We start from the raw sequence: 21,681 nt of genomic DNA on the forward strand, positions 1-21,681 counted from the left end.
TTGCATAATTCTCATTTATTATTGTAGTTAACTAGAACTTTAATATAATCATAGTCAAAAGGATTCATTTCAACCAAATAATGGCCACAACTAGTTATGTGCTTACAAAATATTCATTTTCTGAATTTAACCAATGGTGAGCCAATGACACCCAAAAAATATTTGGTTATGAAGATTTTTGCTATCAAACAAGGTATCTCTAAGACTTTTGTTTTTCCCTTGTGTCAATCTATGGCTGGGTTGTGGAATTTTATATCCAACATTGAATGCTAACGTGAGCTGTCTTCAAGATCTCCATTTCTGCTTCTTTGGCTGCCTTCCTTGCATTTCTGGGTTTACACGTGCAATGATCATTACGAACAATGATGATGATGAGTTAATGATTGATATAATGAGCAGTAAGAATTGTCTGCACTTTAGTTTTACTAGTTTTCTATGTCCTACAAAATGTTGGACATATATGGAACGATTGGGTGACCAATGAGCTAATGATGAACACGAAGTGATCCGATGACACCTTTTAAGTCGGGTTTGTACAATTCAGCAGTTTCTAACACTAAACGATCCGATGACACCTTTTAAGTCGGAAAAATAATGGGTGTTTCTAAGGAAGCCAAGAAATTAGAATCCCAATGCTACAATGTTATCTAAATTTCATCATCAAGTTACCATGCTAGGTTCTGAAGATTCAGAAAGCATGTATATTACTTTTGACTTCCAAGAAGACAATCCAAGAAAGCCAAGAACAGTAGCTAAATTACCGCTTTGGAACCGAGTCAGCTGGTTCAACGTTTATAACTGTGCTTCCTGATAAATGACTCGTCGCAGACTTTTCGCAGCAGCGAAGCCAAAGTCAGGGCCGAGTTTCCAAGTGGGATCTATTCTCTCCATCCATTCCTGATCAATATGGTCGTTGTAGCGGTGTGAATGGCTGTAATGCCACCTTCTGCAGAATCATCATAGATTCCCAAGAATTTGCTTTGGGGGGGGGGGGGGGGGGGGGGGATGAAGATTGATTGGGTTGAGGGAATTGTACGAAATTCTTCGAGAGTCGAAGACGAAAGCCTGGTGAAGAAGGATTGGATTATGGGACTGAAACGGTGGAATCCGCATGGAATTTTGATGGAATTTTGATGGGGAAGCGGTGGATTTTGATGATCAGAAGTTTTGGGATTATCATATTTGGTGTCGAATGTCACAATCTAGAGAGTGGAAGTAGAAGAAACGAAAACAAAGACTGCGGAACGGAGCGGAAGCACCCATCTGTACATTTTTTTTTCTGCCTCTGCTTACTTTTTCATCTCTGCCCTGACCATGCAGTTTTCCTTTTTCTTTTTCTCCTTTATATGCATTCTTTAAACCCTTAATTATTAATTTAGACACCTTTCCTCAAGGCGTAAGGTATAAATTTGTGCTTATTTACTACTTTTAAAGATTCAAATTTTGTAGCAGGCTTACTTTTTAGTTCTTAATTCTGTGTGTTGTGTTGCGTTAGGTGATTACTTGATTACCTACTCAATACGAAATTAAATAAAACTAAGTATAACTTCAACATGGTAGAATTACGTTTTTACTTTACATTCATAATTCAAAGATCTGAGAATTAGGTGATAGCTCAGAAGAGGCCCAATTAATGTAAAATCGTCTAATAAAGTTGGATTTTTGAAGTGAGAAGATGATGAACACTAATAATGATTGATTGACATGAGAGAAATTGAAATCTTCAACCCTACAAACCCCAAGCTGTTGTTAAACTATAAATTTACAGTCAGAAGCCAAACTCCCCCAGAAAGATAGGTCAGCCGTGGTGAATTTGCGTTATTTTCATTCATGGGGGCCTTCCCCCTTAAATAGATATAGTATACAACTTGCAAATATGGAACGCCAATCTCAACCCATTCTCTTAAGAGGGAGCCTCATTCTCTAATTCTTTTCAATCCCTTTTAACAGCCAAAACCAAGCATTTGTGAGCAGCAGCCAAATTTTCCACCCTCTCCCTCTTTCAGGAGGAAACAACAATTCAGAGAGCTTCAATATTGCCGATCATGCCACCTTCTGCTGTTGTTTCCATGTCTGTTTTGCTCTCCATATCCATAAGGACTGCTGCTTTGTCTCTGCTGCTCAGCAGCCCCATAGCTTCTGTCTGCCCTGCTGTACTCTTGAGTTCTTACCGGACTGTTCTCTGGACTCCATGATTCAAATTCATTTCTCCCCCATGAAGGCCCTCCTCTTCCCGCCATGGGACCTCTAACATATTTACTTTCGTTATTTTGGTTACCTCCACTGTTATAGTGGGAACCAATGTCTTGCAGCCTTGGTCTCCATGAACCTAAACCAGGGGCTGATTTCTCAGCAGATGATGATGAGATATTTACACGAGTTTGATGCGGATGCTCTGACCGATATGGTTGTAGCTGTGGCTGCTGTCGTTGCTGCTGTATTGGTGGCATTCGTGTTGGGGTTGGGGAAGGTGGTGATTGGAATGAGATTGGTACTCTTTCTAGTGTACTTGATGCAAATGAAACAGGTTTTGCAACATTTCCACCTTCAATCCTCACTGAAGAGGCAGCTGCTGTTGATAGATTAACAACGGGTAGTTTGGCGATAGGAAAACTCCTCAATGCTAAGGCTTTTTCTGAGTTCGGTAACCGAACATTCGGATTTAAAACGCCCTGTTGGTGTTGGTGTTGGTGTTGGTGTTGGTGAGAGTCAACTACGTGATTCGGTTGGAGCCCGAGTGAAAACTGAGAAACTGATGCAGGTAGCTGCTGGGACACTGGTGGCATACGTGACACTGCAATGCTTGAAGTATCAACTGGTGGGGAAGGGAGTGCTACTCTGCTTTCTGCAATGGAATCTCGCTGTGAAAAAGGATTCTTGAAGACTGCGGGCTTCCATCCACTCTGTAATTGTAAAGGGAAAAAACCATCATCAGCAAATACAGAAATTTCAAAGAACTTCTAGTAAATTTGCATTCTCAATGTTTATTTGAGTAACATTCATTCCAAATACTTGCACTAATGTTCATGAAGGTAGGGAGGGAGGGAGAGAGCTCATCAACAACCAGAATTCATGTCAAGAGCTGTGATGCTATGGAATGGGGAACTCAGAGATAAGTTTCTAATAAGTTTGATCTTGTGATGCCCAATTTATCATGAAGATAAGAGGTGAAGGAAGACCCACAATCCTCATTACGACTCTCACAACCGAAACAGAGAATAATCTGGTTAAGCACAAAATATAAGCAACATTTTTGCATGAACTTTCGCAAGAGAAGCAAAAAGAAACTAAGTTACGCACCGTTCCAGCATCGCTCGAAGGAGTAGGAGATGGAAGAGAGACTTCAACTTTCTCCAGTGTCTTTTCCATCCCGTTTACGCCATTAGCCACACCTGCTTTAATCATATCCAACAGTTTTACAGTTTCCTGGGCAGGCAAATTGCCTGCTTGGCTAGAAGTGAGGGCATAAACTAATTCTGGATTTTTCAGAAGTACAGCAAGCAACTCAAGATCTGGTTCATCAGCAGCTGCATTTGGCTTGAGATCCTGAGATGAGATCACCACTGATGGAACAGCACCATCCACCACACAATTTTGAATCTCGGGTTCTGAACTTTCATTATCAGGCAATTGCTCGGTCAGAATTTCAGGAGTCAAGGAGTCGTCATAGTCCATTTCGAGGTCCCATGGTTCCTTGGGATTTGGTGGTATCTCAAGGATGGTCTTGTAGAAAGTCTCCTTCTCTCTAGAGTTCCTATTTTTTTGGAATCCAGCCTCTTTACTATTGTCGCCACCACCTACCCTCCAGAGATCATTGAATTTCATTTCTACATGTAGACAAAAACAAAAAAACAAATCCAAAGTAAATTCAGAGACTTGACTTGAATATCTTCTGTCAACAGAACTACGATCTTAAAAATTTTAACCACCATCATGAGCGTTATGGTGAATTGAACCATTGATAGCGTTCTCAAAAGAATTGGTGTATCGCAATCTCTCTTTGAATAACAGATGAATCGGCTTAAAGAAGTGGTTCATTTCATTTCATTGTACATATACATAGGTCTAAAACTTCAAATAAAAAGTACAGTTTTCTTTCTTGCTAGCGAGACATGATACAGGTTCTATTTCCTTTTTATGAAGGTATGAGTAGTATAAACAAATGGTGTTGGGGGAGATCTATTCTCTTCAAGTAAGATCAAATATAAATATTTTCTAGAAAATTATTTGGATATACTTATCGAATGATATTCTTCCAACCATATCCTTATCTAAAAGTGGTACGTCATCATGTTCGATATCATATTGCGATAAACGGGCACAAAAATGACAGCAGCACATGCTATGGTTCGGTAAAATCCCATTCAATGAAACAATGATACTCCATTTACCATAGAACTTAAAATTTAACATTCTACACAACACTTCTATATGGAATTTATATTTTCGATCATTATGCTCACTTCTATTTTATTAAAAATAAAACAAATCTAATAACAAGCAAACCAACGAACAAATAATAACAAATTAGTTGGTGTAGGAACTTTGTGCATCTATAGGAAGATCACGGTGTCAACATTGGTCTTTTCGATCTTACAAAATTCAAATGTTTTATGATCTTTACTTCTTTTTGATCCAACTCATCCGTATTGTGTCTAGTTTTCTAGAGAACAGTGCGCTACAATGTTTTATGATGTGTTTATATACTGATCGACATAATTACTTCTAAATAAGTGGCATTTTAAAGTATTTTAACCCATACAATACAATCATGCTCCATGTCTGTTCTACCGTTCTAAAATTAAATGTATACTATTAAAGGAAGCAAAGAGTGTTGAAGAAAATGAACCTGGAGGCATCCGCCATTGGATCTGGACCCTCTTGCATTTCTCCCCGAGTGAATCCTTGAACTCCACTTCAATCTTTGAATGAAGCGGCGTTTCAACCTTATAACTGTTTTTTGGAAGCAGCACCACGGCTTTTTTCTGGTCCTCAAATTTGGGACGAAGGGAGATTTTGGATGCTGGAGATGATGCACTGGAATGTAATGGTTTGTTTACATTCTCAGACTTCGTATGCGTACGTCCATTAGATAAACCAGTCTTCCCATACTTGCTCTGCATAAATTGTGCCCGCATTTTTGCTTTCTGAATATCATCAGTAGACATCGGCCGACCTTGACTTGCAGGAGTTCTTGGAGCCTGCAAGTTTCTGCCAGCAACTTTCTGTTCCGGCTGTTCTACCATCTGAACTTTCCTGCGTTCTCTGAATCCTATTAACCAGCTAAGGAAATTATCTTTGAACACTCCATTTACTAACATGGACAGATCAATGCAACGTCCATAGTGCAAGAAAGAAAATCTTCTCTTTCCTTATGTCCAGGTTTACTTTGGAACAATCAAAGCAGCAACAGCATAAACTTGAAAATTCAAGCACAAGTAACATGATAAAATGAGGGTCACATGGTTTTTTCTTGAATTAATGAAGTACAATGAATAAAACCCATAAAGCGGTATCTTTCTTTTCGTTTTTAGGACAAACATTCAAAAATTCCCTTCAAAAGAGCTTCCATAACAGCCTACGGAGATGGGGAGTGGTATCCTTACCATTGGGAAAAGGTAGCCTTCGAATTGGAATTTTTTTTAATGGGGAACGATAAGAAATGAAATGAAAAACAACATTAAATAATTTAAAAGATTAGTCCACAAAATGGTTATAAAAAATGCATCCAAACAATCCTTTTAATTCTGTTGTTCTTTCAGAGGAACTTTTTGGCTTCAGTTATGATTACAACTCCAAGTATCCTTAGTCCTCGATGAAGAGTCTAAAACGCAATATTTAACAGCTATTGTATGGTCAAGGGTTCTGGGAAAGACAGAGATTTTGTGGGTCAACACTACGCATCCCGGTGCTTGGAGAGTTGGGATGGGAAAAAGACTTCCAAGTTGGCTAAATATTCATTCTATTCTCTTTCTAAATGTTCCTCTAATTATACTCCTTTATTATCAAATCTAATGGGAGAGCTTTTTGGTGAGTTTCAGTCGTGTAAGGGTTATGTTATCAAATCCCAGTGTCATTTTCCTCCAATCTTTGAACTTGTTATCAATCTTAATGCGAAGGTTCGATCATTAGCAAGGAAAATTGCACTTAAACCATACTCAGATTGGCCAACTTAAATCATTAAAGAGGCACTAAGATTAAAAAAATCCCACTGCCTGTACCAAGGATACTGGATGAAGATAAACCTAGGACATTCTTTCGATTCGAATCGTCCGAAGAGGCTGGCAGAAGTTTCAATGCTTGATGATTTTCCGATTTCCTAAAAGAACAAAAAAAAAAAAAAAAAAAAAAAAAAAAAAAAAAATTATCGGTAACCAGCAGAAAAAAAACAACTTTTGAAAAACATAAAGGCAGTTTTATCAATTCTTACCTCATGTTATCTACATTTACACTAGGATTACCGAAATTTTCCTGTACAGCAGAAGATGTAGTTGAAACTCCAAAGCATGATAAAGTTCATTTCAAATTAAATCTAGACAGCACAAATAACTTACAGGTATGTCAATATTTGACTTCCATGACTCATCACTCGTAATGCCTCCAATACTGCAAAGACCATGATTAAACACTACATAGTGAGAAAAATTTTACTGATTTCCACGAACACATAGATAAGTTAAAGATAAACACTTGCCTCTGTTTCAGAATCATATCAGTTTGTGAATTGGTCAGAAGTTTCATGCCATTGGGCTTTTTTAATGCTTGAGATCTTATCAACAATTTGCTCCATCTTGATATTAAGAACCTTGCCCTGTTTGATATATCTGATCTTCAAGTCAGAAAATGCGACTAAAATTTTACAGGTGAAGAATTGAATTATACAAACAGATTTTCAATGGGGTAAATATAGAAATTATAAAGCTCATGGGTGTTCGAAAATCTCCATATATTTCTAAAGGAATTCCACCATCTCCTATGATAAAAAAAAACAAAGACAGGCCCATGAAGGTGCCAATTGGAGCGTTTAATGTATAAGATCCTTGGTCTCTTAAGAGGATGACTCATCCTCCTATCGTATTCTTCCATTTTCTTTTTAATGAAATTTGTTCCTCTTCTTCATAAAGGTGTCTCATGTAATTTGGGTGAGGATTCAAATTCAACCAAATAGGAACAGGAACAGAAAGAGTATCTAATTGTAGTTCACCAAATGATACCGCCCAACAAAGAGAAGAGGTGATAGCACAAATGAACACCACACAACAAAATCATACCTGAAGTTCTGTAAAATCGCAAGTTATTAACACTTTGGAGTATCGCTGAAATATGCATAGGAAGAGCCTTATGTAAAGGCAAATGACAAAAAACCTGCAAAATAATAATATAAATAAATTCTTTGCAATGCAGGGTTTCTTTATTTAAATACAAAATTCTCTAACATCTCCATGGTCACCGGGTGGAAGCCTTACTACTACCAATCCTAAGAATTCTAGTACTTCATAAAAAATAATGATCGAAGGAAAACCTATTAACCAACCACAATGAATCAAAACATAGAAATATGGACTTCATGGACCTTTTCTTTGGTTTGGTTGGGGGGAGGGGGTTCTAAAAGAACCTCATTCATCAAAAAGAATATAATACGAAAAGGTTGTGCAAAAATTTAAATGGAGGCACCGGGAATCAAGAGCCGCCCAAAAGTATTTACAAGTAATAATTCTTGAAATGGGAAAATAAAAAATGTTGAAGAGTTGGACAATGAGATTACTTAGAAATACACGTACAATGTTAAGATCATGTCCAATCCCAAAGTCATTTCTACAAACACCATGCAACAAACGAATAATAAATAAGTTAAATGATGATGACCAACACAAGTGCCAAAAACTGTCATGTGTGCATCAAAGGGCTAGAATGCTGCTGCATGTTAGACAAATTCCTTAGAAATAGAAGACCTAAAGATGAGTTCAATATACCTCAAGGATTACATGAAGGAGACTTGTTTGTTCTTCAGCAGCAGCTTGGCTTAACCAAGTTGCTAAAATAATTGCACCATCTTTAGTCAAGAACCTAACACGGTGCAAAAGGATAGCAGGATAAAGAAAAGAAAATGGATACCCAAAAAAAAAAAAACAAAGAATTTAAACAAGCAAAAAACAGACTCCCAAAACAAATGAATAATTTGAACAATACCAACATAGCACTGAAGAATTTTGTATCTGCAAGATCCATTCCATCAATTTCACCTGACCAGAAAACGTTTCTTCCTTCTGCATCATACTGAATATAGTTTGAACAAAATGCTTATCAATACCATCTATGTCAGATAGTTTACTATCCTGTGTTGAACACGATGGTCCATTATCGACATTACTGGGTTCAATAGTGTTTAAGGGAACTGGTGTAGCAAAATTTAAAGGAACCGGAGCTTCAGAGTTCAATGGAATTGGTGCATCAGAGTTCAAGGGAACCAATGCATCAGAGTTCAAAGGAACTGCATCAATTGGCATACTGGGATCGTTGTTCGTTGCAATCCCTCCAACTTCAAGTTGTTTGCAAGGATTAGATTGGATGGATCGTTCCCGTGACAAACGGACTAGTTTCCTCACCCTTGAACGTTGACTATTAAAAAAATCACGGACCTAACAACAAGAAAACACAGATTATAAACAACCACAAAGAATTCTATAAACACCTTTAGATATAATAAAGAAGGATGGTTGTAGTTCATTTTTAAGTCTCCCATTGGAGCTCTCACAAATTTCTTATATTTTTGTCACTATAGCTTTTTCTTATCAATGCCAATAGAAGGAACTTCTGGATTTCCATGGCTCATTTGAGTTGATTTCTTATCACCAGCTATAATTCTCTCCCCTTCTTAATGAAAGTTGAAAAAGAAACCATATAAAACCAATCAAAACAAAACTATGGGATTTTAGTATTGGCTATTTATTGTCAAAACTTGATAAAAAGATGGGATTAAAGAAAATATGAACAATCAAAACAAGATGCATATCAAACCTGTGCAACTTTGACACCAAATAAGGCACTGATTTCTCGTGATTCTTTCTTACTAAGTGCATCTTTAATAGAAAAAACAGTTTGCATATACTTTACAGCCTTGGGGTTGAGAAGGTCTCGGGGTCTTTTTCCTGAAATTGGAAACAGGGCAGACTAAATATGATAACAATATAAAGATAAAATCTTCGGAAAGTGAACAATTATAAAGAGCCAGGAGTTACCAATCGTAATTGACAAAGCACCAGCAGCCTGTGCTTCAACAAAAAAGTAATAATAAATAAAGCATGAATGTCAGTTATTTATCAAATATAATTATCATGCGCCTAAAAATGACCATGAAACCTAACTTATAGGTTCTAAAGAATCGAAACCATGTTAAAATGCACTGTCAGAAAACTAAAAGATTGAAAAGCCTAGCCAAGGACCAAGGTATAGCTTGAGCTAATAAATGACAAACATCTAAGGGGAAAGGAATCCTTACTCACATCAGCACCAATGAATGACCTCAATATAATTATAATTAGCCAATAAAAGTACGTAAACTCATAATGTCATCCTAAACTAAAAAAGTAGGAAATTAACGAAACCAGGAAGCCACAACAAGAACACGGCAGTGCAAATTAAAAGCTCTGTATCATAGATTATGTGTCCCCGTTGAAAAAAGAACATCATTCAACAAAATATGAGGAGAGATTCTAATATTCAAAACTATAGGAAATTGAACGCAATAAACTAATCACATAGTTGAGCAAACAGAACAACAAAGTAGAATACTGAAGTTTTTACAATTACAGAGTAAATAGTAACGGATGTCATGATTTCACAAAAATTAAAATTCACGTTTTAATTCAACTTTATGTAATAGGTCATAGGTGCATTCAAGTAATCTTAACCAAGTAGGTCATAGGTGCATTCAATATGTTCAGAAAATCAATAAAAGAGAACAACCTAGAGGCCAGTGGTGAAGGGAGCCCTCATCTGATAACAGCAAGTTTAGAAGCTAATAACATACAAAATATAGACATAAACGCCATTACAGGCAACCCAGAAAGAAAGAGAACAATGATAATATAAACAAATGGATCAACAAAACCTGAACTTGAAATCTAAACTCTTCCCGCCACCACCTAGTATACAAATAGAACAGTACAATAGTGCGTGACCAATTTCAAAGCTAAATTTGAATATACATAAAAACGTACCATCTCTTGAGAGAGCGGGTTGGCGCCTGTGAGTTTGCACTGCGTAACAACAACTCTCTGGAGTTGATCGACCTGGGAGCGAAATAGATCATTTTGGGAGTCCAAAAACTTCTGAAATGACTCGACCGAAGTCCCAATCTCCAAATTGGAGAAATCATCCTTCACAACCTCCATTGCCGACCAGAAATCTCGAATTTCTGAATCGAAATAGAAACAAAAATAAGCATTAAAACCTCAAAGCGAAGGATAAACAAGCAGTTGAGGGAATAAATTAGGGCCTGAAACAACGAGGTGAAAAGGAGCAGTTCGTAATAAACGACTGAGAGAGGAAGAGGATTGCTATATAATTACGATACAAACGGAGCACCAAATTACAGCCCAAAACCCCACACGTGGGAACATATCCCACGTGTTGTAAATATTTTCGCGCGTTTTTGTCTTCATATTTATTTTTTAAAATTATAAATTTAAAAACCTCGCATTTATAAGGTTTTATTAAATTATAAAAACAAAAATTTAGCTTTAATTTTAACTTCTAAAATTACAAAACTTTTAATTTCATTTTTTTAAATTATAAATTTAGTTTTAAACGATGAAATCTTTATTAATTTATTTATAAACTTTCAATATTACAAAATTATTCCTAAATTTACTATATAAAATTAAATTTTTACAATTTCATAAAACGTAAATTTTAATTAAATTTTTTAAAATTTCACTCATCCAATTATTTAAATTACAAATTTAATTTTAAATCTCTAAACTAAAAAATTAAAAAATTAAAAAAAATTACTAAACAAATTCTTAAACTTTCAATATTAAATTTTTAAAATTTCATAAAGACAGTAAATTTAATTTTAAAAATTATATTATAGAATATTTAATTTAATTTAATTTAATTCTTCTAAATTTTACCAAACGAATTAATTAAATTACAAGTTTAATTTTAAGTCTCCAAATTAAAAAAAAAAACGTAATTAATAAACATAAAAATTTTATTTACCATGATCATAATTAACATAAACAAAATTGGGTTATTTTTTTTAATCCCTTGGGGGGGCTGGGAGTGTTACATTTAACCCTCAATGGCTTACTTAGCTCATGTCTTCATTAGAGCAACTAAGTACACACACAATCAGAGAGAAAGGGCAGTGAAAGCCTCTGTGCTGCTCTGTACGTACACCCATCTCATCTCCTCCAACACACAACCTGCAACCCACAGTGTCGGAGATTAATCATAGCATTACCACTTTACAAATCCTTCAATAAAAGAGCTTGTGCTCAAAGTAGACATGAAGACATGAGTGGTGGTGGGTTGTGAGATTGGTTGGAGAGAAGAACGAAGTATTCTTTATAAGGGTGTGAAAACCTTTCACTAGTCGATGTATTTTAAAAACCTTGAGAAGCCCGAAAGGGAAAGAACAAAGAGGACAATATCTACTAACGGTGAGGTTAGGCTGTTACAAATCGTATCAGAGCTAGACACCGGGCAATGTAGCAACAAGAATACTGAGCCCTAAAGATGGGTGAATTGTGAGATCTCATAACGATTGAGGAGAGGAACGAGTGCCAACAAAGACGCTAGGGTCCAAAGGTGGGTGGATTGTGATATCACATATCAATTAGAGAGGGGAACGAATGTCAATGAGGACGCTGGACCTAAAGAGGGTGGATTGTGAGATCACATCGGTTACGGAAACAAAGCATTCTTTATAAGGGTGTGGAAACCTCTCTCTAACAAATGTATTTTAAAAACCTTGAGAGAAAACCCAAAAAGAAAAGTCCAAAGAGGACAATACCTGCTAGCGGTGGGGTTAGACTGTTACAAATCATATCAAAGCCAGACACCGGGCAGTGTACCAACAAGGATACTGAGCTTCGAAGATGGGTAAATTGTGATCTCCCACGACAATTGAAGAGAGGAACGAGTGCCAGCGAGACACTAGACTCCGAAGGTGGGTGGATTGTGAGATCCCACATCGGTTAGGGAGGAGAACAAAGCATTCTTTATAAGGGTGTGGAAACCTCTCCCTAGCAGATGTATTTCAAAAACCTTGAGAGAAAACCCAAAAGGGAAAGTCCAAAGAGGACAATACCTGCTAGCGGTGGGGTTAGGCTGTTACGAATCATATCAAAGCCAGACACCGAGCAGTGTACCAGCAAGGATACTGAGCCCTGAAGATGGGTGAATTGTGAGATCCCATAACGATTGGAGAGAGGAACGAGTGCCAACGAGGACGCTAGAGTCCAAAGGTGGGTGGATTGTGAGATCCCATATCAAATGGAAAGAGGAACGAGTGCCAGCGAGGACCCTGGACCCCAAAAAGAGTAGATTGTGAAATCCCACATCGGTTAGGGAGGAGAACAAAGCATTCTTTATAAAGGTGTGGAAATCTCCCCCTAGTAGACGCGTTTTAAAAACCTTGAGGGGAAGTCCGAAAGAGAAAGTCCAAAGAGAACAATATCTACTAACAATATCTGCTAGTAGACGCTGAGACTCCACGAGATCCCTTCTACTAGAGGTGGAACAAGTTTGGGCAAAAACTCAAGCAAAACACAGCCTATTACAGAACCAAACTACAAGCCTTCCAGCCAAAATAATGGATCAACAAACCAAGAAAAGTATGAACAAGTTACACCATCTATTGTGTGGATAAAGCAAGAAGCGTCATAATTGACAAGAAAGAAAGAAATTACCATGATTATTGCACGTTCCAGCTGATCGTGTAGGACGACGATAAGCTCCCTTCTTCCCCGTCGTTTTGTTCGTTAAGAACGTCGAGCCTTCTTTAATCTATACACACCGAGTTCAATGACTTGTGCAAGGATATATACAGAAACTGCCAATAAATGAAAAGGAAGATATATAGTTATGCAGCCAACATAAAAGAAAGAACTTAGAATGTCCACAGCTCGACGACAAACCTGGAGTAAATTAACTCGAACGACCTCGGTGCCGGGAGCTACGTGCATGTACTTGAATGTTATTATTACAATTTGTCGTATTATTTGTTTATTTATTCCGTCCCATAATATAACAGGAAAAAAAATAAAAAAATATGAACAAAACCTGCAGTAAAGGAGAAAGCAGAATCAGCATTTGAATGTGAAGAGAAAATTAAATAAGATTGTGTTATATTATGAAAGACATCACCTTTCGTCACCCCCTTCGGTGGCGTTCTAACACAAATTGTAGAAGGTTTACGACGATCGTCAAATTTTACATGTCTCGTCCTTTGGATTAGCACCACCCAAGTTCGAGAACGACGTGCGACGGTAAGGTGTCACCGATGGGGCAGACAAATTGAAGCCCCTACGAGCTCGAGCATATGAATGGTGAAGCAACCTTAGCCTGCCAACAATGTTATATTCACCTAGCACCAGGACAATGTACAGAGAGATCGACTAAAAGCTGTAAGGCTATCGACGGGGTTTTCGTGTAATGAGGGTGGTCTCTTCTCCTTTCCTCATCAACGCTTCTCAAAGCAACATACCGACCAGACAAGTCCCGAAGTCGAAATTCATTTCTATAATCACTCGGTTTTTTCAACGGTTAATTGCCTCCATCGCAACCCGTACTAGAGTCAGCAGGCTTTCGACATCTTGAAAGTTAAAATCGAGGGCCATTTTGATGCAAGAGATACCCTCCTTATTGGTTGTTGTCCCTCCCGAGCTCGCATTTGCAGCTGCGAAAGCAATTCGTGATTTCCTTGATGCTTCCATGGCAAAATTTACATCCTGTGCCTGTGAAATTGCCATTGTTGAAATCTTAAAGGTAATATTTTCACTGAAGAAATGAAATTCCTTTTCGGTGACCGAACGGGAAAACTTTAAATACCAACCATCCTTCAAAATATCGACAATGTATATCGGGTGCGATGCAGCTTATTGAACAAAATATTACTCGCTAATATAATCAAAATATCAAGTATGAAGTCTAGAAAATACGTACATAATTAAGCAACCGTACAAAATTGGGACGGCTTTTAGCAGGAATGACATGGGATCCAGTAGCTCGGCTCGAGCTGACGCCCTTAGAAAGAGTGGCTTTGTCAACTCCAGCAGGGTTATTTAAGTTATCAACATCAGAGGCAGATGATGGAGATTCCCCTGATAACAATGCATCACAAAGCAACAAGAGTGTTATTAGAGCCTTCAGCACCTCCCTATGCATTAGTCTGAATTCGGAAACATCGTGCAACTAACTATCTCCTAGAGTATATTTTCGGTTCCGAACCTTAGAAAAACATCAAATCGACATACTTTTAGCGAGTATATAAAGAAATGAAGGGTACTCTCGGACAAAAGAGACGAGTTTATCTACATTTTCAATGCATCCTTATTACCAGAGGGACCCGTTTGCAGAGCTCGCTGCAAGTCGTGCTGGTCTCGGATTGCACTGTTATGCGAAGAATAAATCACCCTCATGTAAGCGACTTCCACGCATTTGTATGCCAAAGTAGCTGCAGCCATGTCCTTCATTTTCTCATATTCATGAGCACAAAACCTGCAGTCATTGAAAAGTTTACGCTTTGAATGGCATCAAAATTCAAACGAAACTAAACGCATCGTCGACAAACCTACTGTATTTTCAACAAAAATTTGAAGTGGGTTCATGGCCTAATACTTATCTGGGGCTTCCACTTAACGTTGTTCCAATCATATAGAAAATATGGCTGCAAACGGGGGCTAGCCCGAGCAGCAAACATCTTGTTAGATGGGGTAACATCCTCTACCTCATAGACCAAAGAGGCCTTGGCCTTTACTCATTGATGGACAAAAAAAGCTCGTCTGGCTAAACGGGTTTGGCGATACAACCAAGAAAAGCAAGCTCTTTGAAGAAAACCGAACAAAAGTACGGGGGTCTTATAAAAAGAAATGTTAGCCAACCCAATCCAATGGTAGTAATTGGGTCCTTTATTCGGGTCGGGTGTTGCGTGTTATCAAGGAAATTAATGATTCAAAGTCAAACCGAACGAAATTTTTTATGAAGAGTAAATAAGTCCAAAAGAGAAGCTAAAAGTAACAACACGAAATCCAGAAGATATTATTTTGACTTACTCGCATAGTTTTGCAGTGCTACTGTATATTTGCATCGACTGTTTGGCAGTCTCATTGTTGGACGACTCGAGCAAGGAGGCTCCATAAAGAAACTTAAGGGATGCTTGGAAATAAAGCCCGATAGATTCGAGATGGGACCCAGAATTCTGAGGAGAAAATACAAATGAATTAGAATATGAAGATCAGAAAGAGCAAATCGAGAATGTGCGCATTTAAAGACCTTAAAACGATCAGCAAGATGTTTTAAATCTTTAGCTTCTTTCATAGCTTTGGTAGCAGCCTGGTTGGAGTCCCTTCTGGCTGGACTTGGTGCATCGATGGGTGCCCGCTCGTCGGGAGTGGAATGCCTTGAACCATTGGTCTGAGCTTCCTTTTGACGATTCTTAACATGCTTTTTCCCGTTTGACACAGCATTGCTTTCGGAAGCATCTACTCGCAAAATATCGGTCACATTTCCTTTTCCACTCCCTGCTGAAGGGGGGCAATGCAGCGTCTGATTTCGAAGCTCTCCCGAGTTTGGTAATGGTGCCGGTGTACTTTTTCCGGAGACTTTTTCAAGTTGAACGTTTTTCTGAAAAAGGGACCTCTTCGAGGCGGTACCGTTGCAATCATACTGCTGATTCTTCCTGGAATTGCTATCCACTGTAGAATCTGGACCTTCATGCTTGACAAAATTTAATTCACTCTCTCTTTTACCGAACTCAACAGACAGTTTACCCGAACCGTCCTTCCTAGCATCTCCAGATTTTATCCTAGAGTTGTCCTGTAACTTGTGCTTACCATTCTTAACCTTCAAATCATCATGGGAATAAGGAACCCTGTCCTTATCCACGCCAACGTCCAAACCATAGCTCCGACTTTTGTCCTTCAACTGTGAAGATAAATCCTTTCCGCTTTTGTCTGGATATGACTCGCTGCCCCTATATCGCGTTTCATTTGGTCTATCTTCATTCTGAACTTGTTCGGTCCATGGTTTACAAGGATGCTGGGGATCAATTCCTGAATTGCCAGGGACATCAGAGGAAGACTTCCCTTTTGCTTTAGCTTTTTTCCCTGAAATATTACTAACATCTTTGTTTACGGTATCGATCAAGGGGGACTTTAAAGGCCTACGATGAGCCATAACAGACTTTTTCTTGCTACCAGCCCCAGAGCGATCACTACCACCGTCCTCTTCTTCCCCATCGGAGCACCTCATATGACCACCATCCAGAAAATCCTTACTTTCCCTTGACGGCAGTGCAATTTTATCTCGGTTAGGTATTCTCATAGGTGATGACGAAACAGATTCTACTGGCGATCCTTTGATATCCTGAAAACTGGATTTCGTTTTATGTGAGCCCGATATCTTAGAAGAACTTGAAGTGGCTACTAGAGAAGGTTGTATCGGTCCTAAATCCCTTTTCAAAGAATCGGTGCCATCCAGACTTCGATGAGAAAGAGTGCTCCCTACATCTTGTCCATGAGGCCAATTCTTAGAATAACCTTTTTTCTCTTTTCTACCACTGGATTCTTTACCTGGAGGCTTCGATAGCTTTGCTTTTTTCTCCTTCCTACGGTCGTTATCACTGAGCTCGGTAACAGGACCTCTATTCTGCAGGAGATGGCCAGAACCATTGAGTGACCCAGTCTTAGTTTGAATATCCGGGGACGCTTTCACTTTTCTCTTCTTTGAATTGCTTTTGGTACTTCCATTTCCTCCTCCCAGGGAATCATCATCCACGACTCCCAGCAGTTTGTTTTCTCTTTTATCGTTCGGTACTCGTTGGATAACATTTGTGTTATATTTCCAGTCCTTAGACGAATGGTCCGTATTTTTAGACTTATTAGTTCCACCTGATGCAGAAGGAAAGTCAATGCTCAAGCTTGGACCAGCTTTCACAATAGGCCCACTGTGCCCCGATATCTGTTCTTCGTCGGTCAGTTCCAAGCCATCGGTTCTAACTTTCTTTGAAGGTCTAGGACAATCCGGTTCTTTCTCTTTTCTGTTTTTAGTCTTTAAAATCTTGGTAGCACCTGTGCAAATGATTATCCAAAAAGTAAGATTCCTAAGGTCAAGTAAGTAGAGCAAGTAAACGAAGTCGGCGCTAAAAAATAGAAAACCGTGCCTTCATCGGATAAGATATCGACAGATTCCTGCTTCTCTTTATACTTATGCTTGTGCTTCTCAACAGGAACATCACCCGACTTGTTTAAACGAAAATTAGCTTCATCTCCGAAAGGCAACTGGTTCACATCATCTAAACTTTTGCTTTTCATTGCTCCTTCATGCTTCTTTGAGTTTGATAGCTGAGGTGCATCCCCTTTAAGTGTTATACATGGTCTTTCTTTTGATCCGTGTTTCTTTTTTCCACCGCCAGTCGGAGCATTAAAATCATAATGACGGTGATTTTGCCCAGATGGTCGAGCGTTAACCCCTCCCGGCATAACGCCACTAAGATTACTGTAAATATTACCCTCAGGAGCAGCCGGTGCTTGAAACTTGGCTATTAGGGCTTTCGTCGTTTCCTCCTCACTAAACATACATTGGTTCATTCCAGGACTACAGATTCATAAAGAAAAAAAAAACATTCAGTAATATTCTTTGAAGATTCTATGTGATAGACAAAAATTGCAGTAGAATCGAACTTACAGCCAATCGAGCATGCTGCAGATCCACTTCTCGGGTAGGCTGAAAGGATTTGTACCTAATGGAAGAAGCCGCCATTTTTGACACCGGTCGCAACAAACCCAGTTGTCTTGTGGAGCTACATTGTCCACTGCAGCAGGAGCCGCATCCTTTATCGTCCCACTGGAATGATTCATGACTACTTCCGGAAACGCTTTTGATACCAAAGGCTTGCCAATTTTCTCAACAAATAATCGCTCCTTCGATGCAGGAATATTATGTGTTGGCTTTTCATCAGAGTGATTTAGTTGATCCTCAAAAGGAATCTCTGATGAATCTAATAGATTATCGTCTTCTTCCAGTTCCCCAAAGAAATCTCGGTATCTATCTTTCGTTTTTCTAGAGCTTTGCAGCTTAGGATCTTCAACTTCCAGTCTGGTTGAAACGTTGTCATCTTTACTATTACTCTTTGTTTTCGAACCTGAAGAGCCAGACTTCGCACTACGTTTTGATACCTCTCCATTGGGGATACAATCCGTTTGACTAAACTTTGACTTCTTTTTGCCCTCGGGGATTAAATTATCCTTTCCCGAAACATGCTTCGCGTTGCTATGTGCATGAGGAGTAGTTTTATGATTCGAATTCTGCTTGAGAGGATCAATTTGATCACCATTCGAAGCATTCTTTCCTTTTGAGGCAGCCTCGATCGAGTCAATTGTTTTCTCCCTCTTGCTTTCTCCAGATTTTTTTGCAGAAACCGAAATATCGTCAAACTTATTGGATTTTTTTGGCTCCCTAACCTTTCCGGATGAACCATTCGTTTGCTTCTCATCCTCCGTAGTAAACGGAGGCTCTACTGCTGGACCCTCTTCCAGTTGATCACAAAGATGTCTGTCCCTTGCCACAACTTTATCTGCCTCCATTAACGTTTCAGATGCCCTGTTCGTACTTTTCGTAGTATCAACTGATATGGCATATGAATTTGCTAGAAGCGGAAGCTTTAACGCATTAGAAACAAGCTCGTCACAAGCTACTGTATCGATTTCTGACGTCTTTTTTGACATAATTGAGCCATTCAGAAAATCCCTCCTATTTGTGTTCTTTGATTCGGACACGAAGTCATTTATATCTTTCGACATTTTCTTCTCAACTATCATTTGACCACCTTTCAACGAAGCCAACCCTGCTAAGGGAGGGTCTTGATTGTACTGTTGGACACGAGTAGTTTTTTTATCTCTTCCAGGCTTCCCCGTTCGAGTCAGGTGAATAAGATCATCGGGAAGAGGTGATAGCAAGAGACCTCCCTGAACTGGAAACGATGTCATCATCTGCTCCACGAATTAATTGCATTTTGATCACTGAGGCACATTATAGCAGTAAAGAAAAGAAATACAGGAAAATGAGGTGGAGAAACTACGAGCATGTTTTTACACAGATATACCTGAAGAATGCTCGTTGGAGATTCAAACGGGCCATCTTGAAGCTCACGAGAGATCCCTTCACTTTCTGAGGGGCTGTCGTCTAACGACGAAGATGGTGAAACATCTAGGCCAAGACCACTATAGATCGCATCGTTTTTTCTTGTCGACAGGTTATCAGAACCCATTTTAATTCGCACCTTCAGTGATTTTTGATCCGAAGAAGTAGTGGACTTATTGTTCACACATCCATATCCAGAACCACGTTCTTCAACATACGGGAAAGACGTGCATGCTTCTTGTCTGGATGATTCATTCAGATTTGGTGCTTCGATTATGGGTAGTGACGTAGAACTAGTAGAAGGAGGACCAGGTCTTATCGACTGAGGTGTAGTTGAGGAAACCACAGAGTTATTATGGCCAACCTGAATAGGAACACGTCTTTGATGCTCAATAACGCACCCATCAATCACAAAATCGAAAGAAAGAAAACAAATTTACCTCCTGAAAATTATTGGGAGATCTGGATGTACTGCAATTATGACCTTTCGGCGGAGTCCTTGAAAGAGGAACAACCGGAGACCGTTGATAAGAAGGTAAAAACGAACCATATCCACCAAATTTCGCTCCTATGGTAAGCATACCGGCGTCAAATTATTACTTCAAAGAACACAACTAAAGCTAGCATACCACGGGAACAAAAAAACACATCTCTTCCGTGTTTCGACTTACCCAAATTTTCAGCAGAGACTCCACCTTCAAAATCTTTCTGAAAGTGTCCCAAAACATGTTGAAGTTTTGCATCCTGTTCAACAAGTCAAAAGGCTCTCAAACACATATAACAGAACCTCGGTTCGAAGTGTCGCAGTCAATGAACAGATACTCCATTCAGCAGATGAGTTAAACATCACAAAATGTTATAGTCTAGCCATGCTCGATTCGTCTATTACGCTTAACGGCCACTTCGAGCAAGAGATCGAAAACTCATGGAATCATTAGCTACCACTATGAACAAGCCAGGAAAACCATACTTAAACACAACTATGAGCTGAAACACATTGACTCCAGAAGCATTGAAAAGGAAGTAAAAGAAATGGAACTTAAAGAGCTGATACAAGAGCCAATAACAAAACCAAGAATTCAAAAACACCAAAATCTGGATCTAAATGAGCAAACAAGGTCAAATCGAGAATCTAGAACTTGCAATAATAGAAAAAAATGATGAACAAAAGGCTTACTATGTAGGAGAGAGCAACATCAGGGTCCATATTTGAATCAAAATCTTCATTGTTCTGATATGAACAAGCTTCTCCCTCTTCAAGCTCAGTATCTTCCATGTCTCTCCTGGCACCGCCTACCGCTATTCCCTTCCTCGCATCCCTGCCCCCCACAGAAATCGTTGAGTACCCATTCGAAGAACAAGAACAAGAACACGAAGAACACGAAGAACACGAAGAACAGAATAAGTCCAACCTTGCGCAGCTACCTCAAAACCAAGCCGCCGTTGCCCTCACCAACATCCAAACCCAAATCTTCACCCAACCCATCTCATAAAACCAAAAACCCACAAAAACCCAATAACGGGTTTTCCCTAAAACACTTGCAATCCCACCCGATCAAGGGATTAGAATCAAAACCCACACCCAAATCGAAATTTAGAAGGAAACCCACTCGAAATTCTGGAGAAATAGAAGGAAACAACGAACAAAAAAGGAACTGCTGTTCTTAGAAACAAATCAAAATCACCGATCTCCTGCAGAAGCAGGGTTCGATCTCTGTTGTGTTAACTCAAAATTCATAAATTGTAAATTACGATTCTATAGCTGGAATTGCCAAGCAAAAAAAACAACTCCCTCACCCTCCCTCCCTCTCTCTCTCTCTCTCTCTCTCTCTCTCTCTCTCTCTCTCTCTCTCTCTCTCTCTCTCTCTCTCTCTCTCTCTCTCTCTCTCTCTCTCTCTCTCCCCCCCGGTTTTTTGGTGTGAACAGCAGCCGCGTTTTGTATAAATTTCTTCTTTTTTTTATTATTTTAATTTTTTTTTTCTCTCGCTCTGTCAAAAAAAAAATGTAAATTTTTTTTATTAAACTCGTATCTGAGGAAGAAAGCAACCATTTTTGTTGGATTTTTCTTTTCTTTGTTATGGATCATCTGAGTTCATTTGGAATTAAATGTTTGAATCATGAACATCCTTTGATCTACACCTGTTTTTTTTTTTTTTTTTCCTCTTTTGATTTTAATTTTTTTTTATGCTTTTATCCATATAGTTGTTAAAAGGATGAGTGGTTTTATAGAATTATCCACCTTTTATCCTTTAGGTTGATTCAAATTCAAACCTTGAAGTAAATTAATTTTTGTTTTAAATACAAATTTAATCC

The 21,681-nt window shown here is 38.6% G+C and overlaps 2 protein-coding genes across 4 annotated transcripts; both read right to left on the reverse strand.

Moving 5' to 3' along the window:
• Positions 1 to 987: 987 nt before the first annotated feature.
• LOC111778849 (homeobox protein LUMINIDEPENDENS) lies at positions 988 to 10,541 on the reverse strand. The gene is made up of 13 exons (XM_087119106.1): positions 10,221 to 10,541; positions 9,240 to 9,267; positions 9,019 to 9,149; positions 8,191 to 8,639; positions 7,974 to 8,067; positions 7,272 to 7,365; positions 6,695 to 6,824; positions 6,555 to 6,606; positions 6,431 to 6,471; positions 6,231 to 6,319; positions 4,850 to 5,272; positions 3,301 to 3,827; positions 988 to 2,903 (listed from the first exon to the last, which is right to left on the reverse strand). Exons 1-13 carry the CDS (start codon positions 10,392 to 10,394, stop codon positions 2,031 to 2,033), a joined length of 3,105 nt encoding a protein of 1,034 aa, XP_086975232.1. The 5' UTR covers positions 10,395 to 10,541; the 3' UTR covers positions 988 to 2,030.
• Positions 10,542 to 11,197: 656 nt separating this feature from the next.
• Positions 11,198 to 21,224, reverse strand: LOC111778057 (cysteine-tryptophan domain-containing zinc finger protein 3). Of its 3 annotated transcripts, XM_023657679.2 has the most exons (15): positions 20,781 to 21,224; positions 20,546 to 20,687; positions 20,040 to 20,112; positions 19,809 to 19,936; positions 19,331 to 19,732; positions 17,914 to 19,217; positions 17,390 to 17,823; positions 15,502 to 17,297; positions 15,282 to 15,427; positions 14,567 to 14,727; positions 14,173 to 14,330; positions 13,375 to 13,964; positions 13,146 to 13,290; positions 12,918 to 13,060; positions 11,198 to 11,429 (listed from the first exon to the last, which is right to left on the reverse strand). In XM_023657679.2, the coding sequence occupies exons 2-12, from the start codon at positions 20,642 to 20,644 to the stop codon at positions 13,767 to 13,769; spliced, it is 4,899 nt and encodes a 1,632-aa protein (XP_023513447.2). In that variant the 5' UTR covers positions 20,645 to 20,687; positions 20,781 to 21,224; the 3' UTR covers positions 11,198 to 11,429; positions 12,918 to 13,060; positions 13,146 to 13,290; positions 13,375 to 13,766. The 3 variants fall into 3 exon arrangements, with proteins under 3 accessions (XP_023513447.2, XP_086975048.1, XP_086975049.1); XM_087118922.1 differs by lacking the exon at positions 20,781 to 21,224 and having other exon boundaries at positions 20,546 to 20,774; XM_087118923.1 differs by lacking the exons at positions 19,809 to 19,936; positions 20,040 to 20,112; positions 20,546 to 20,687; positions 20,781 to 21,224 and having other exon boundaries at positions 17,914 to 19,247; positions 19,331 to 19,471.
• Between the last annotated feature and the right edge of the window lie 457 nt (positions 21,225 to 21,681).

This window comes from Cucurbita pepo, chromosome 17, assembly GCF_057944985.1.
Source record: "Cucurbita pepo subsp. pepo isolate OVF chromosome 17, ASM5794498v1, whole genome shotgun sequence".
NCBI lineage: Eukaryota > Viridiplantae > Streptophyta > Magnoliopsida > Cucurbitales > Cucurbitaceae > Cucurbita > Cucurbita pepo.